This window comes from Lutra lutra, chromosome 17 (genome assembly GCF_902655055.1).
Source record: "Lutra lutra chromosome 17, mLutLut1.2, whole genome shotgun sequence".
NCBI lineage: Eukaryota > Metazoa > Chordata > Mammalia > Carnivora > Mustelidae > Lutra > Lutra lutra.
In genome coordinates this window covers 46,067,200-46,085,118 of record NC_062294.1, presented here as the reverse complement: position 1 = coordinate 46,085,118, position 17,919 = coordinate 46,067,200, and the positions used below count along the sequence as shown (strand labels likewise).

General features: G+C 52.5%; 2 protein-coding genes across 7 annotated transcripts in view; one reads left to right on the top strand and one right to left on the bottom strand.

The window, feature by feature from the left end:
• FBXO17 (F-box protein 17) overlaps positions 1 to 15,884 on the top strand; it is a 29,101-nt gene extending 13,217 nt beyond the window's left edge. For 2 of the 5 annotated variants that reach the window (XM_047709697.1, XM_047709699.1), the window contains exons 2-6: positions 7,694 to 8,056; positions 8,842 to 8,953; positions 10,704 to 10,799; positions 11,560 to 11,695; positions 13,532 to 15,884. In XM_047709697.1, coding sequence (XP_047565653.1) covers positions 7,711 to 8,056; positions 8,842 to 8,953; positions 10,704 to 10,799; positions 11,560 to 11,695; positions 13,532 to 13,675 — 834 coding nt within the window. In that variant the 5' untranslated portion in view covers positions 7,694 to 7,710 and the 3' untranslated portion in view covers positions 13,676 to 15,884. The other 3 variants (XM_047709698.1, XM_047709700.1, XM_047709701.1) reach the window with 3 other exon arrangements.
• MRPS12 (mitochondrial ribosomal protein S12) lies at positions 14,952 to 17,814 on the bottom strand. Of its 2 annotated transcripts, none has more exons than XM_047709713.1 (3): positions 17,738 to 17,814; positions 17,362 to 17,429; positions 14,952 to 15,637 (listed from the first exon to the last, which is right to left on the bottom strand). In XM_047709713.1, the coding sequence occupies exons 2-3, from the start codon at positions 17,408 to 17,410 to the stop codon at positions 15,282 to 15,284; spliced, it is 405 nt and encodes a 134-aa protein (XP_047565669.1). In that variant the 5' UTR covers positions 17,411 to 17,429; positions 17,738 to 17,814; the 3' UTR covers positions 14,952 to 15,281. The 2 variants fall into 2 exon arrangements, with proteins under 2 accessions (XP_047565669.1, XP_047565670.1); XM_047709714.1 differs by having other exon boundaries at positions 17,663 to 17,741.
• Between the last annotated feature and the right edge of the window lie 105 nt (positions 17,815 to 17,919).

The window sequence follows — 17,919 nt, the reverse complement described above, 5'->3', positions numbered from 1 at the left end:
TGGATAGAGAGAAGAGCCTGCGGACCGAGCCCCAGCTGTGCAGGCCCCCGGCTGAGTCTTCCGGATCCAAGAGCTGGGGGCCGACCCCACCCCACCACTGCTTGAGGCCAAGTGCACGCAAGCCCCAGAGAATGCTGACCCGTGTGCCCCGGCAATTCCCAGAGCCAGAAGAAAAAAAAATCATAAAATAATGGTTATTGTGAGTGTACTCCAGCAAAACACCGTGTCAATGGTATCATCACTGAGTCATGGAGATATTTTGGGGCAAAGTTTTCCAGTCACTATGGAAAGGTCTCTGGTCCTACACAATTTGAGGAACTGCTGGAGAGAGAGATAAGCTAGCTTACTCGTTTCCAGGGGTGCCTTTATTTTGAATAGAGCCATATTTTGTTTGAGAACTCTGGGGAGGGCTTTCTGGACATCTTTTTGTTCCTTTCCATGGACTCCCATCTCTTTTTATTGTTACTGTTTTTGACTAAACCTTTTACAGAGAGTACCTAAGCTGTACAGCCTGATGAATATTTACAAGTAAATACACACATATAGTCAGCCCTCAGGTCAGGAAACAGAAACAAAAGTGCTTTCTACATGAGTATACCTCTGCCTGGTTAGATTTTTTTAAAGATTTTATTTATTATTTATTTGACAGAGAGAGAGAGCACAAGCAGGGGGAGAGGCAGGGAGAGGGAGAAGCAGGCTCCCTGTGGAGCAAAGAGCCCGATGGGACTCAATCCCATGACCCTGTGGTCATGACCTGAGCAGAAGGCAGATGCTTAACCGACTGAGCCACCCAGGGATTTTTTTAATAAATAATAGATAAATAGACTGAGCATCCCTAGAATTTTTTAATAGATTTTTTTCCCTTAAGATTTCATTTATTTATTTGAGAGCGAGCATGGGAGAGGGAAGGGGCAGAGGGAGAGGGAGAAGAAAACTCCCCACTGAGCCCCAACTCGGGGCTTATCCCAGGACCCCGGGATCATGACCTGAACCAAAGGCAAATGCTTAACCGACTGAGCCACGCAGGCACCCTGTGCTTGGTTAGAATTTTTAATGCTGCCTGAAATTCTCTTGGCAGAGAATTTTTTTTAAGATTTTATTTTTAAGTTATCTCTACACCCAATGTGAGGCTTGAGCTCACAACCCTGAGATCAAAAGTCACACGCTCCAACTGAGCCACGTGGTCACCATGAAATAAGTCATCAAGTCATCGATCACAATCTCAAGATGCAAAAGATACCAGAGATTAAATAATACCAAAGAAATGTATTACACCAACAAAAATACCTATAGTCGGAATATCTGTAACATGGAAGACATCCATGTCCATCAGCAGATAAATGAATAAGCAAAATGGAATATTATTCAGCCTCAAAAAGGAAGGGAATTCCGACATGGGCTACAGCAGGGATGAACCTTGAGGACATTATGCTAACGAATAGGCCAATCAAAAAAAGACAAATGCCGTATGATTATTCCTATTCTGTGAGTTACTTAGAGTAGCCCAACTCCTACAGACAGAAAGGAGAAGCGTGGTTATTGGGGGCAGGTGGGGAGGGGCGTGGGGAATGACTGATTTACTAGGTCGAAAAGAGTTTTGGGGATGGATGGTGCTGATGGTGCAGATGAATATATATATATATATATATTTTTTTTTAAATATTTTATTTATTTGACAGACAAAGATCACAAGTAGGTAGAGAGGCAGGCAGAGAGAGAGAGAGAGAGGAAAGCAGGCTCCCCGCTGAGCAGAGAGCCCGATGCGGGGCTCGATCCCAGGACCCTGAGATCATGACCTGAGCCGAAGGCAGCGGCTTGACCCACTGAGCCACCCAGGCACCCCTATATTTAAAGATTTTATTTATTTGACAGAGATCACAAGTAGGCGGTGGGGGGGGGGCGGGAGTAGGCTCCCTGCTGAGCAGAGAGCCCAATGCAGGGCTTGATCCCAGGATCCCGAGATCATGACCTGAGCCGAAGGCAGAGGCTTAACCCACGGAGCCACCCAGGTGCCCCGCAGATGAATATATTTAAAACCACTGAACTGTACACTTAGAATGCTTACGATGGTAAATTTTTAAAAAAGATTTTATTTATTTACTTGAGAGAGAGAGAGAGCACACACAAGCAGGGGGAGGGGTAGGGAGCGGGGAGCCCACCCCAGGGCTTCATCCCAGGAGCCTGAGCCGAAGGCAGATGCTTAACCAACTGAGCCACCCAGGAGCCCCTTAGGATAGTAAAAATCTTATGTTATGTGAATTTTACCACCAAAAAAAAAAAAAAAAAATGGAGATAAAGAATTAGCCTTATGGAACAGGCAACAAATAAAAATAAAGTCGATTTTGGAATTTAAAAGTAATAATAAACCAGTGGTCAGTACTTAAAAGCGGCATGATTTTAAAACAAACAATCAAAGAAACCAAAGAAACGCTATTCCTGAATTACATTTCCTACGTTCAAAGGAGAAAAATACATTTCCTAGGCAGGACGTGGATAATCAGGATTTGAACCCAGATTGGTCTGCACCTGCAGTCAGGACACCCACTGTTTCTCCTCAGGGGCTCTTTTGGGATTTGGGGCAGGATCGTGCCCTGTGGAAGGTACCCATCCCACGACATGCAGGTCGCAGAGCCTGTCCCTTTTAGCTAGTGCTGCCTCACAGACTACTCAAAACACAGCAACTTAAAACTATAACCTTTATTTTATTATTTCATGCCTCTGGGGAATGGCTGGGCTCAGCTTTGCAGTTCTTAGGGGCTTGTGTGCAGCGCCGTCTGACTGTGGCTGGGGCTGGGTCATCGGAAGGCTTATCCCCCACTGTGTCTAGCCCCTAGAATGGGACTTGAACAGCTGGGGCTCCCCAGGCACTTCTCTGCCTTCCCTGGGTCTCTTCAGACTTCAGACTCAGCCAGACTTCAGCGGTGACTGGGGCTGGGGTGTATGTGGTGTGCGGTTTGCTTGGGCTTCTGAGAGCAGACTGTGGGCAGCTCTCCAGCTCCTCGGTTCAGGGACTTGACGTTGGTAGCTTGTGATCAGTCACGGTAAGTGTATTTACCTAGATGTCAGCCAACGCTACGAACCCAGATTCTTTTTTTCTCCTGGAGAGCGAGCTGTTAAATGTTGAGCAGCACTCCACTGGACTCAGGGCTCCCATGGCACACGTCCCGAGAGAGTCAGGTGGTGGCTGTTGGCTGTATCTTCTTCTATGACCCAGCCTTGGAAATCCCTTAGCCATGTCACATCTATGGCGCTCTGAAAGTTGAAGCGGTCACAGAGGTCTACCGGCGTCAAGGAGAAGGGTGTGGGCAATGGAGAGTGGTCAAGTCCTAGCAGACCATGTCAGATAAGCTATCTTATTATGGCTGCTTTGGTCGGCATAGCATTGTGGGTCCTAGAAACTGTATATTATTAGCACCCCCAGTCACTGTGCCAGCCACCAACATAGCTGCCCCCCAAACACACACAGTCCCAGACACTCGGACAGCAGGGCATGTCATGCCTTACCTGTCCCATACTGACCCAGCCAGCGGTCGGCATTAAGCCATGTGGACGTGGTGGCCATGAGGCTTCTTATGGCCCTCAGCGGAGCATTTCAAACAAGGATTTTGTATATTCACGGCTCATAAGGTCCTTGTTCCTTGGCGAAGCCTGTCTGCTCTCATTTTGTAAGGGGGCCACCCCAGCTCCAGAGATCCCTTGTTTGCCAGAAACCAGCACAGTCTTAAGGCAAGCCAAGCAAGGGAACCACACTCTGGTGAGTTTCATGTCCATGACAGGCAAACTGGTGGACTTACTATTAAATGGCAGCTAATTCCTAAGGCAATTAAGAACCACTTGCGGGGGGGGGGATTACACCCTGTTTCTTAAAGCCTGTCTTATAACCAGTCACTCTGCACCAGGGTAAAGGGGGTGTTCTGACATTTTGCCATGTCTGTGGATCACTAGCCAGATACAAGTTTCTTTCTTTCTTTCTTTCTTTCCTTTTCTTTCTTTCCTTCCTTCCTTCCTTCCTTCCTTCCTTCCTTCTTTCTTTCTTCCTTCCTTCCTTCCTTCCTTCCTTTCTTAGATTTATTTATTTATTTGAGAGAGAAAGAGCAAAAGCAGGAGGGGCGGAGGGAGAAAGAATCTCAAGTAGACTCCATTCTGAGAGCGGATCCCCGACACAGGGCTCAATCTCACGACCCCAAGATCATGACCTGAGCCAAAACCAAGGGACAGTTGCTTAACTGACTGCACCACCCAGGCGCCCCTTAACAAAACCTTATTCAGCTTATTTAAAAATAATAACAACTGTCATGAGTTGAGCACTTACAGACATTAGACAGCATAACAAGCATTAGATCATTGAAGTCTCTTAACCCAGGGCAGCCTCCTGTGATGGTTTTGCCCATTAAACAAGATGATGGGATTCCACGAGATGCCCCAGCTCTAATGGTTAGCCCAGTGGCTTCATAAAGGCCCAATAAATGTCACCAGATGAAAACACTGTAGCTAAATGCTGTTCATCATTCTTTTATGATGTGTAATAATAATAGCAACTAACATAATTTAGTGTTCAATATTAATTGAATATCCCTCTTATTTCTGAGGCACCAGCGATTTTTCTTAAGTGCTTTACAAATATTAACCCGTTTTGTCCTTAAAACAACCCCGTGCAGTAGGTACTGTTAATATCCTCGTTCTCAGAACACAGAGAGATTAAGGGACACGCCCTTGGTCAAAGAACTAGCTAGAGGCAGGGCGGGAACTTGAACCCAAGCCGGCAGCATCCAGCCAGGAGGCATTCATTGCCAGGCTGTTCCACCCCAGTGGGGAAGATGAAATGAGTTTCTCACTAGGTCTGAGCCTAGTCACTGAGTTCTCCTTAAAGATGTTTCACCTTCCTGTGCCCCAGTTTCCTCATCTGTGGAGTGGGTTTCTGAAGTGATGATTTGTTGGTTCGTTCACTTAACATCTCTTCATTGCACACTTATTATGTGTCGGACACTGGTGTGGACACTGTTACCCAGTATGCAAAGCAAGCAACAGACATGCCCTCATGGTGAGGAAGGTATAAAGTAGGCACCCCGCTGGCTCAGTAGAGCGTTTGACTCTTGATCTTGGGGTTGTGAGTTTGAACCCCATGTTGGGTGTAGAGATTACTTTAAAATAAAATATTTTTTAGGGGCACCTGGGTGGCTCAGTGGGTTAAGCCTCTGCCTTCGGCTCAGGTCATGATCTCAGGGTCCTGGGATCGAGCCCCACATCAGGATCTCTGCTCAGCGGGGAGCCTGCCTCCCCCCTCTCTCTGCCTGCCTCTGCCTACTTTTGATCTCTCTCTCTGTCCAATAAATAAATAAAATCTTTAATAAAATATATTTTTTAAAAAGGTATTAAGTAAATTACATATACTTATGTGTGTGATGTATTAAGAGGTGATGAGAGCTTTAGGGAAATACACAATAAGGAAAAGGGAAGGGGGAGTAGGGGGTGGTCATGAGGCCCTGAAATAGGGTGGCTAAAGATGGGCTCATGGAGAAGCTGACATCTGAACAAAGACTTGAAGTGTGGAGGCGAGCATAGAAATCCTCTGAATCCAAGTGGAGGGAAGAGCCTGTACAAAGGGCCTGAGGTGTGCAGGCTCGTATGGCTGGACAGAGCGGGTGATGGGGAGATTAGGGCAAGCAGGTGATGGGGACAGACTGTGTGGGGCCTAGTGGGCCACAGTGAGGACTCTGCCTTTATCCAGAGTGGGATGGCAGCCCCCCCGGGGTGGGGGGTTTCCGAGCAACACAGGGACAAGACCTGACTCAGGTGCTCATACTAGTAAGTTACTAGTGAGTTACTAGTGGCTACTAGTGAGTTACAGACGACTGGGGAAAGCAGCAGAAAGACAGTGATGGGCCAGGAGGGAGGTGTATGAATGGGTGAGATCCCCAAGGGAGTGAGTAGTGGTGGAGAATACAGGAGGTTTAAACACCAGTCTCTCACATTGCCAGATCAGACGGAGGGTGAACAGCCAGAAACTCACTAGGAGCCACCAGGCGAATGGAAGGGGTCCAGAGCGTATCGTGGCTTGGAGCTAAGTGAAGTGGGAGTAAACTCAGTGTGTCAGTGTCAAAGTGAGGACTGAACCCTGACTTTGACTTAGCACCTAAGGGGTCATTGGTGACCTTGACATTTCAGGGCAGGGGGCAGAGCCTGATTAGAGAAGGTTGAAGAGAGAACAGCAGGAGAAAATTTGGAGGCAGAGACTGGTGACAACTTTTTTGAGAAGTTTTACCGTAAAGAGGAGCAAAGAAATGGGGCCATAGCCGGAAGGGGAGGTGAAGTCAAGAGAGAGTTTGTTTTCACAGGAGGGGGATGATACTGTGTGGGCAGCTGAGAATGATCGAGTTCGGAGGTGGAATCCAAGGCGCAGGAGACAGCGAGAACCGTGAGACTGTGACCTGGAGTGGGCGGAAGGGGTGCGAGCAGTCATCGTGGGAAAGCACAGAGGCCCCAAGGCAGGTGGGTGGTAGACAGAGTGGGCACCTGTGAAAGGTCACTTCTCATCGCTTCTAATTTTTTTTTTCTGCAAAATAAGAAGCAAAAGGAGAATGAAGAGGTGGAAGGAGGTGTGATGAGCTAGGGGTTGGGGGAGAAGGTGTGAAGGAGTTATCTAGAGAGAGGAGGAGCCTGTGGATAACACATGTTACCTGATTGCCACAGAGCATTCCCAGCTTGAGGGTCAAGTTCACAATCTGATAGGGAGACCAGCCAATGGAATTGTGTGTTCTTCAGTCACCTCAAACTGGGTACTGGGCTGGATTGAACCAGGGTCACGTGTGGGAGAAAGCCAGTCTGGGGCACTAGAAGAAAGGAGCTGGAGAGAAAAGGGGTGAGGAGTGGAGAGTGAGCTAGTTGCCTGAGACTGAGTTTCTCGAAGAGTCTGTGGTCACCAAGAAAAAGTCTAGGTGTGACCATGGAAGGGAAAGGCTGAGAGCAGGTCAGGGAGCAGAGAAGCAGGTGGCAGAAGGAAGGATCATCTGTCTGGATGTGGAATGTTGAGAAGAGCAGCCTGAGTGGCTGGAGGCCTAGAACTAAAATCATGAAGTGAGTAGTGAGCTGAATCAGCCCGTGATGCACAAGGCAGGGCAGTGACCCATCTACTCTGAGGACACAGCGATCATAGCTGGGGGAGTTTGGGGGAGGAGGGAAGAATGGTCTGGAGGCAGTACCAAGGAGCCAAGATTTAACCACTTGGAAGGGCGGGGGGGGGGGGGAGGGCGGGGAACAGGACTGGGTTTTGGTTAAAGTGACAAGAATGTTCAGTGAAGAGATTTCATGAACTGAAGACAGTTCATGAGTTCCAAGGCCTGAGAGGTTGGGACAGGCTGGGGTATGGAGCGGTTTTTTTCTGTGCTCACGGTCATATGTGTAGAGTGCTTAGCCTGACACAAGTGTACCGGCCTGATATGGAAGCCGGGGGTTAGCAGTCCCCAGGGAGTCGTGGTTGGACCAGGGCCCCTCTGCTCGAGGGGGTAAGGTGAGAAGCCAGTCGCCTTCAGAGCCAACTGGCAGTAACTAGGTGCCCAGTTTATACGGGCCGTGGTAGTCCCGCGGTCCCCCACTGGAGCTGGTGGGGCCATGGTCAAGTCCCAGGGACCTTGTGTCCTGGGAGAGGTGAGGGAGGCCTAACTGCCCTGATCTGGTGACCCCTCTCAACCCGCAGGTCTCTGGCGGCCCGAGATGGGCGCCCGGCCCTCGCGGCGGCGGCTGCCCGCGGACCCGCCCCTAGCCCTGGACGCGCTGCCCCCGGAGCTGCTGGTGCAGGTGCTGAGCCACGTGCCGCCGCGCGCCCTGGTGACGCGCTGCCGCGCAGTGTGCCGCGCCTGGCGTGACGTGGTGGACGGGCCCACCGTGTGGCTGCTGCAGCTGGCCCGCGACCGCAGCGCCGAGGGCCGCGCACTCTACGCGGTGGCCCAGCGCTGCCCGCCCAACGGCGAGGACGAGGAGTTCCCGCTCTGCGCCCTGGCACGCTACTGCCTGCGCTCGCCCCTCGGCCGCAACCTCATCTTCAACTCCTGCGGAGAGCGTGCGTACGGGGGCGGGGCCGGGTAGACCGAAGTGTTGTGTGGGATGGGGCGTCGGGCCAGGCAGAGTGGGCGTGGTCTGGATGCACGAGACGGGGCGGGCCAGGGCAGGAACCGAGGGGGCGTGGCCGAGGGAAGAGGCTCCTGTGAAACTTGCCCGCGGGTCTGGGAAAGAGATGGAGTGGGTGGGCGGGGCCAGGTGCTGTGGGCTGTGGAGGACGACGACGTTGATGGGCGACCCAGAGCTGGACGAGCCAAGGGCCCTGGCAGGAATGACTCAGACTGGGACTGTAGACTCAGTGAGCCGGGCTCAGGAGGGAGGAGTCAGGAAAGGTTGAGGAAAAGCTGAGCAGGCGCTGGCGGGGGCGGAGCTTGCATAGAACTATAAAGTTGCCCTGAGGGCCGGTGAGAAGAGAGAAACCGAGCGATTGAGCGGGCCCAGGGCGGGAGACAGAGGGCTTTGGTAGGAGGGGGTGGGGCCATGATGTCACAAGCCCGGGGCGGAGCCAAGGAGAAGCCGAGCAGATGGAGGGAGCTGAAGAGAGAGCTGGGGGCGGGGTCGAGTGGAGCTGAGGAGAAGCTGAGTGGATGAGCAGGGCTGAGTGACGTGGGTGTGGGGTGGGACGAGGAGTGCCGGCGGCCGGGAGGCGGGGCCTGGGGGGGTGGAGAAACCGGGGGTGGAGCGCGAGAGGGAGGAGTTTGTGGGCGGGGCAAGCTGGATGGTGGCGGGCTGTCGGCTGGACGAGCTGCAGGTGAATGCCTCGTTTTCCGACGTGTTGTATCCCAGAGGGTTTCAGAGGCTGGGAGGTGGAGCACGGCGGGAACGGCTGGGCCGTGGAGAAGAACCTAACGCTGGTGCCGGGGGCTCCTTCCCAGACCTGCTTCGTGACTTCTTTCCAGTGAGTTGCCCTTGAGCCCTGGGGCAAGGGCTGGGAGGAGGGAGAGGGACCCTACCCTCCGTCCTCATCCTCATCCTCACCCTCACTCACTTTCACCCTCTCCTTCCCTCATTCATTTATTCAGTGAGTCAGATAGTTGTCAAATATCTGTTGAGGGCCTGCCAGCTAGCAGGCACTGTTTTATATGCCAGAGATACAGGGAAAATTCAGAAATGGGGAATTCCGAAAGGGGCGGGGTGAGACATTAAACACATAAACAGTAAAATAATGATGACAACAAAACAACAAACCTTTAGAGGACTTACATATAACTGCTTTACGTATAACTCTTTGAATCCTGGCAACAGCCCTGTGACATGGATAGCCTTATCTCCATCTGTTAATAGGAAACAGGCACAAAGGGTAGCCAACACCAATAAATGGTGGCGCTGGGATTTGAACCCAGGTAATCTGGCTCCAGAGCTACTGACTGTGACAAATTCCACGAAGACATCAGAACAGCTGACGGATTGATTCTCTTTCTTCTCACACTCCATACCCATCGTCCTCCCTCCCTCCATGTTCAACCTATACCCATTGTCCTCGCTCCCTCCCCCCGTGTTCAACCATTCCCCTGTGGCATTATCCAACTTTCTAGTAGTTGCAGTATATTAGGAGTGGAAGTGATGTCTCACTGATGTTTTAACTTGCATGTTTCGATTTACTACTAATAAAGCAGCTCTTCGTGTGCTTGTTAGCTTTTTGCATTCCATCTTTTGGAAATCGCCCACTCATATTTTCAAATTAGGGTTGATGTCTCATTCTTGCTGATATACAAGAACCCCTTGTGTATCTTAGATGTTAGCCCCTTGTCCATCCTGGCATCTCCGCCTCTACCATCTGTATTAACTGTGTCCATGGTGTTCTTCGTCATTTTCCTATGATCAAATTCTTCTTTGCTTTAGAGACTGTTTTTGAAATTCTGCGTGAAAAAATCCTTCCCTACCCTTAGATCCTAACTGTATTCTCTCATAATCTCTTCCAGTAACTTCACAGTTTTATCCTTCACATTTAGATCTTTAGATGGCATATTCAAATCAGGGGAGAAGCACTGTTTACAAAAGTGAGGGCAGACCATAAGGGATACTCCATGAACCCCAGGCTAGCAACGGAGAGGGAAAGGGTCATTACTGGCTGGAGACCTGACAAGGATAAGGGGAGGAAGCAGTTCCTGAACCATAGACAGGGAAGGCTGTGAGGAGAGGGGCACACGGAGCTGTGCCCTTTCGTGGGGAGACACAGCAGTCCTACACTGATCCCTTGGAGGGAGCTGGGAGGCTAAATAACCCGATTTTACTCTCCTCTCGCCCTTCGCTCTCCTGTTAGCACTCCCATTGGCTGACCCAGCAGGAAGGGGAGGGTAGGGGAAACTACAGGCAGTTCAACCGTAGCCTTTGGGCCTCTGCACTTTATTAGGAGGCTCCAGAACTCCCTGCTCAGTGTGGGCCTCCATTTGTACTCATGTTCCAGTCCCCACAAATACTAGAGACATACAGGTCAGCCTCCTGGAGCCCAGAGCCTGGTGGAGAATGGGGGAGGGATGGGAGAGGCCAGTGGGCATGCCCGGCCCATCCTACATCTTGTCCAGTAGAGCAAACCCTGAGGGGCTGCTGCTTCAGACAGGGTTGTGGAGGGAGGGGGGCTTCTTGGAGGACGTGATTTCTGGGCTGTGGCTTTCTGCCTTATCCCTATACCATCTTCCCCTTCCCAGATGGTGCTTCAAGAGGCAGCTTGTAGACTTGGTGATGGAGGGGGTGTGGCAGGAGCTGCTGGACAGCGCCCAGATCGAGATCTGTGTGGCCGACTGGTGAGTCAATAATGGCAGCCTGCCCCCAGCACTGCCCTCATCAACCCCCTGGCCTGGCCACAGCTACTGTGTGGTGAGGCTGACGGGGGAGGGGATGCTCTCAGTTGTAGAAGCTGGGAGGGCAGAGCCTTGATGAACCCAGAGGCCCCCGCTCTGCACTCTTCCCTCTCCCCCTTTAGCAGACCCCAGGGCTGCTGACATGGAGGCCACTGACTGGCTTGGTCTGAAACAAGGCACCCCATCTCACCCACACCACCCTCATCACCCACACTCAGCATGGAGCCTAAGGGCCTGTGGACACCCAAGTCCTCAGGAAGGGCTGGAGCACTGTGCCCTGAGAACTGGGACTCAGAGGGGCAGAGTTGGCACCAGGCACTGGTTCCAGAGCACCTGGTTCCTTCACAAAGCACTCAGCCTCCTCCTTCAAGCTCTTACTGCTCCACACAAAGTCCAGTTTCTTCCTGGGGGCTCTGGCTCCTCCACCAAGATACCCAGCCTCCTCCTCTTCCAGTTTGTGGTTCCTCCCCAGACACCATACTCCTCCCGCTCCATACACACACATCCAAGCCCAAGCCCCTAGAAGCCACCCCAGGAGCACCCAGTCTCCTCCCCACAAATTCCCAGGCCCTGACTTCTCCATACACAGTGTGGGGTGTGTGACCCGCATCAAAGTAAGGGAGGCTTGGCCCTCAGCCTTCCTCCTCCCACCCCCATGACCGGGTGGGTGGCGAGGGCATCAGGGCTCACCACTACCTGGCAGGTGGGGTGCCCGAGAAAACTGTGGCTGCATCTACCGTCTCCGGGTCCGCCTCCTGGATGTGTATGAAAACGAAGTGGTCAAGTTCTCGGCCTCACCCAACCCGGTTCTTCAGTGGACGGAGAGAGGCTGCCGACAGGTGGGTCCATCCAGTCTGTCTTCCAGACCAGCCCCAACCCGCGCAAAGACACACCCCACCTTCCACCTGCTCGGATTCCCTTCTCAGCCCTCCTCACGGCTGGAGGTCTCTAACAATAACCACTAACAATCACGGAGCCCTTACTTCACTCAGGGTGCTCTTCCGAGAGATTTCACCAGCTAATTCATTTCATTAGCGGAGCACCCACTGTGTGCTGGGCACTGCCCTAAGGGCTTAGGATGCAGTGGTAAGTCAAAGTCCTTGCCTCTGTCCCCATTCTAGAGTCGAGGAAACTGAGGCATACAAACTTAGGTGCTGGCCTCAAGTCCCACTAAAGCACACGGGGGCCTGTGCTGTGAGTCATCACCCCTGTTATCAAAGTCACCTTTGTGGGGCACTTGTGGGGCTCCGTCAGTTAAGTGTCTGACTCGATTTGAGCTTGGGTCATGATGTCAGGCTCCTGATGGAGTCTGCTGTTGGAGCCTGCTTATGATTCTCTCTCTCTCTCTGCCCTCCCTGCCTCCCGCTTGGGAGTGATCTCTTAAAAAAAAAAAAAAAAAAAAAAAATCAAACCTTTGAGGTGGCTTTCTTGTTTCTTCTCCTGATCTCCTTCTCTCTATCCCTCCCTCCCCACCCAACACACATCCAGAAAGATCCCATTGAAAAGTGAGTCAGATCACAAGTCTCCCTTGCTTGGAACCCTCCTAGGGCTACATCTCAGAGGAAAAGCCAAAGTTTTATCAGGCAGCTATAAAAAGGGATGAAGTGCGAATCCATGTTCCAACATGGATGAACGCTGACAATGGGATTCTAAGTGAAAAGAGGCTAGGCACAAAAGGCTACACACTGTAGGACTGCATTTATGGGAAATGTCCAGAAGCAGCAAAGACAGAAAAAGCAGATAGAGGGGTGGTTGTTAAGGCTAGTGGGAGGGAAGAATTGGAAGTGACAGCTAATGGATATGGAGGCTTTTTTCTGGGGTGATGGAAATGTTCCAGAATTAGAGAGTCGGTCATAGTTGCATGACATTGTGAAAATACTAAAAACCATGAAGTTGTACAGTTTTAAATGGTGCATTTTTTAGGTGAATATTATCTCAATTAAAAAAAAAAATGTTGCAAAGGATAAGAAAAGCCAGAAGCCAAAGTCCTTCCATGGCCCACAAGGCCCCACATCATCTGCCCTTTACCTCCCAGACACTGCCTTCTGTTCTCATCTCTGCTCCAGGCACACTTCTGCCTCAGGGCCTTTGCACTGGCCCGCTTCTCTGTTCTGTTTTTTTTTTTTTTTAAGAGAGAAAGTTTTTGTTTGTTTTTTAAAGATTTTATTTATTTGTCAGAGAGAGAGAGCAAGCACAAGCAGGGGGAGGGGTTGAGGGGGAAGGAGGCTCCCTACCAAGCAGAGAGCCTGACATGGGGCTCCATCCCAGGACCCCAGGATCATGACCTAAGCTGAAGGCAGATGCTTTACCAGCTGAGCCCCCCAGAGGTCCTAAGACTTCCTCTGTTTGGAACATTCTTCATCCCAATCCCCACATGGCTTCCTCCCCGCACTCAGGTCTGTGCTCAAATGTTGCCTCAGTGGTGCCCTTGTTCACTTACTGTACAACCCCACCCCCTTACCCCTTACCCCCCACAAACTGTCTTCAGTGTCTGAATCCCCTGCTAGAGCAGCAGCTTCCCCTGGCCAGGGCCTTTCTGCTTTTCTCACTGCTGTATTCCCAGTGCCTAGAGCAGGGCCTGGTACCTCACTGGTCCTTGGGGAGTGCCTGTTGAGGGGGTGGAGGAAGGGAAGGGCCCACAGGCCCTCACCCTCCCACTCTCTTTTCCCATGCAGGTGTCGCATGTCTTCACCAACTTTGGCAAGGGCATCCGCTACGTGTCTTTTGAGCAGTACGGGAGGGACACACGTTCCTGGGTAGGGCACTATGGTGCCCTGGTGACCCACTCCAGTGTCAGGGTCAGGATCCGCCTGTCCTAGCCAACTGATCCAGCCTTCCAGAAAGTACTGCCGTCTGCTGGGCATCATCAGTCAAGGGCAGTTTTGAGATTTGGGAGCCCGGCCGGGAGCCAGGTGCCCATGGACAAGTGGGGGTCCCATGTGGCCCCTTCCCGGCAGCCCTCCAGGGAACCGCTCTCACTGCTCTTTCGGCATGGTGCCCATGTGCTGTGCAAGAAACCATGGATCCAACCAGGCTGCTCACCACTTCCCCAGCTTCCCAGGGTGGGAGAAGTTACCCCCAGAGTAACTCAGAGATGTTTACTTTGCTTGCAAATTGTTTTCTTACACGTGTGGATGTCAATTGGCAGACTGAGTCACAAGACAAAGGCCAAACCAGGATTTGTAACCGTGGGGGAAAGTCACTGACCACCCAGGATGGTGACTCTTGACCACATGTTTGTGGGGTAAGCTGGCAGGGAGCAGAGCTGTCCTTGAGGACAGATTGTCCCGCCTAAGGTCTGCTCCCTGAGGTCACCAACAGGGGCAAAAGGGGAACCGTTTCCTTAGTCTTCAGAGTCTCTGGGACTCAGCTGTGGGGCCTGTGTGACCTGCTCCAGCACCACCCATCAGGCCTGCTTTTTGGGCCTGGCTGATGCCGTTTCTATCAGAATTCCCAAGTCCCTGCTGATCCGCAAACCACATCCCCTATCCCACCTCCTGTCCCTACCTCATGGGAAGCTCCTCTCCTGCTGGCCAACAGATTCCTTTTCTCCACGCCCTTGCATTCAGGCTCCAAGAGCAAGGCGTGCCACAGGGGAAAGCACTCGGGCCTGCCTCCCTAGTGTCTCCTGCTCTCTCCCTGGCTGGGCACGGCCAACCAACTAGCTCAATAAATATATCCAAAGTCGCAGAACAAAGAGGGAGGGTCGGGATTCAGACCCAGGTGTGTGTGGGTCTGAAAATAACTGAGAGGAGCAGCTCCCAGGCGGCCAGCAGCACACCCCCTCTGAGCCTCCCAACACCCCCCAGCACAGATGAGGAAGCCGGACAGCCGGGCTGTCCTTGCCCAGATCCTGGGCCTGTGGGAAAGGGAAAAGGGCCTCAGAGCCGCCTAGCAGACTCCAGAGCTCCCCCACAGAGTAGCCATTGGCAGGTGTTCTGCACTTAGGGCCTCGGATTTCATCTTCACCAAACCCAACAAGGGGGATATTGTGAGGAGGGCTATTTTCTGGAGCAAACAGGCCCATCGGGGATGTTCGTGGCTAATACCACGCAGAGGACAAATACAGGAAGGGGCACACCACAACCAGGGGAGTGGGAGGCGGTCTGTGTGTTTATTGCCACCCCTTCCCAGCAGATGGCAATACAGGGCCCTGTCCCAGCAGAAGAGGTCCTCCGAGCCCACGCTCTACAAACAGAAGGCAAGGGTGTTGACGGGGGTGTGTGGACGGGGGGGGGGGGGGTTTACTAACTCCATCCAGAAGCCCTGTGGGCAAGCGGTGTTCCCGGTGGAAGAGGCAAAGGCAGGATCTGCACCCAGGACCAGGTACTTCCAGAGCTGGAAGGGCTTCCCAAGGATACCGCAGGCACCCAGAGAGGAAGGTTCTGGTTCCGGGGGAACCCCAGCCCGCTGCGGCCCCGCCAGTCACTTCTTCTTCTGCACGTGGCCACAGTCGTACTTGCCACGCACAACAGTCAGCTTCACGCCGGGCAGGTCCTGGGTGCGGCCGCCCTGTACCAGCACGACATGGTGCTCCTGCAAGCTGTGGCCCTCCCCGGGGATGAAGCACACGGCCTCTCGGCCGCTGCTGAGCCGCACGCGGCAGCACTTGCGGTTGGCTGAGTTGGGTTTCTTGGGCTTTCGGATGAACGTGCGCAACACCACTCCCTTCAGCTGCGGCCGGCCAGCCGTGGGGCCTAGAGGTGGAGGCGGCCTCTTGGGAAGCCCTCGGCGGTGCATCTGGTTCAGGGTGGCCATGGGCCGGGTGGCCAGGGCTAGGCCTGGAGACACACAACCAGGAGGGGAGGCTGTTACCCCAGCAAATGGGTAAGAGTTCTAGGCACAGTTCCAAGCACTTTCCCAGGATGTACTTGTTTCCGTCTGGGGGTAGTCACAAATAAGAGTAATAACACCTACGTGTCAGGTTCTGTTTTAAACATTTAATGTGAATTAGCTCCTTTTATTCTGCAAGGAAGGCACTGACTTTAGTGCTGTTTGCAAACAATAAAAGCGAACAGATTCACACCACGTCATGGACTGGTCTATGCCCTGTACCTATGTGAACTCGCATCATCCCTACAGCAACCCAATGGGGTGTTCGGGGGAGGTGTCCCTCCTCTAACCCCCATGAGCAGATGACGTCCCCCAAACTGTTACAGACCCTCTCCTCCCTGCTCCACTGCATCCCTTTGGTCCTGTCCAGCCTCGTCTACTGAGCCCTCCTTCTCCCTCCTATAGTCTGGTCTCCACATCCAGCCAGAAGGACCCTGTGGACACGGGGGTCAGATCAGTACCCCCCTCCCCTGCTCAGAGTCCTCTTGCTCAGAGCCCTCTCTCCTACGGTGCCATCTGACTCAGGGAAAAGCCAAAGTCTTTTCCGTGGCCCATGAGGCCCCAGGTGCTCTGCCCCATCACTTCCCTGACCTCCTCTCCCTACTTGCCCCCTTGCTCATCATGCTCCAGCTGGTGTCCCCAGACACACCCAATAGAAAGGGGACCAGTGTGGCTGCAGTGGAGTAAGAAGGACAGTTCAGGGAGGGAATATATTTCCAAGGCAGACTGACAGATTTGCTCACGGATAGGATGTTAAGAAGATGCCACCATAACCAGTTTCTCTTGAGCAAACATTTACCGAGTACCTACCTCTTGGCCCCAATAATGGAGGCACGACGGTGACAGAGATGGCCCTGGACATACCCTCTTGGAGCTTCCAATTCAAGACTCTAGGTTCATCCCTTTCCTGTCACTAGCACAGATGCCCTTTTACACCCAAACTTTACACTCCCTCCCTATCCAGGGTGGGTCCTGGCTCTACTATCCATTTCCATGTTACCTTACATGTCAAGTTACACAGAATCCTCAAAGGGGTGAGACGTTGCTAGAAGCCTCTTCCTACTGGTATGCCCTTGAGCAAGACTCTGCCTCAGTACCTCAGGGTCCTCACCACATCACAGGCACCAGAGTCACACCTCCCCCTTGATATGGTGTACAAGAGATTACAGTGAGAGATGCGTGTCAAGCTAGCCCAGAATTCCCTGGCAGAGCGCAAGCCTGTCACGGGATCCTTAGTGAGTGGCAACCAGAAAATGCTTAATAAAATCTGCAGAGTGAGTGACTGAGATACTTCGCAAAGGGTCTGGCCATGAGAAGCCTATGTTTGCAGAGCCCATAAGAACAAATAAAGCATCCCTCTCCTTGTCTGGCGCACACTAAGATCAACCCTTTGCCTGGAGGTCTCACCCACGGAAGATTATTAAGTATTTGCTGAAGAAATCAGAAACTGAACCAAACTCCCGGTACCCACCTGACGATGCATAGTCGCCCCCAAGGCAACGACTTCCCACCTCTTGCCCTTGCAGCCCGAGCTCCGCTAAAACCCACCGTGCATCCGTGCCTCCCAAACTTAAAACCCCGATTCCCCCCAGGGCTGCGGCAGAGGCACACAAGTCCCAGAGGGGATAACCCTCGTACAGCGGCGTCTCTGCAGCTCAAGTCCCCAACTTACCATAATTTAGGGACGTGCTGAGGCCACGGAGAAGGCCGGACCAGAACATCCCGCCGCCTGAAGGGTCCCTGTGTTAGGGGATGAGAAAATCAGGAAGGAAAAGGGGAAAATGGCCGGAGTCGGGGAAGGGCCCCAATTCTCCCCATCCCGTCCTCAGAGCCTGCGGATTAAATCCAGGGAATTTCCTCTGATAGTCTGACTACAATCCCCGCTGCGGACAGAAATTCTCCCCGTAAATTTAGTTTCGCTCTGAGTAGGCTCTCGGGCACCTAGCAACCTCCCTCCCCCACCCCCGACATACAGGAGGAGAAAAGAAACTGAGGACAGGGCCAGGGAGATTTGGGGAACCCGAGGATTTCATATCAACTTCACCGACCCTAGCAGGGTCCGCAGACACGCTGAACCCTCTTCAAGCCACTTCCGGAGGTCATCCCGGCAGGGATTGGCTGGATCTGCCTCTCGTGCACTGGAGGGGCGGGACACAAACAACGATTGGTCAAAGACACAGTCAATCTCGGTCAATTTTTCTAGTCGGACTGTGTTTGAGGCACGAGAGGC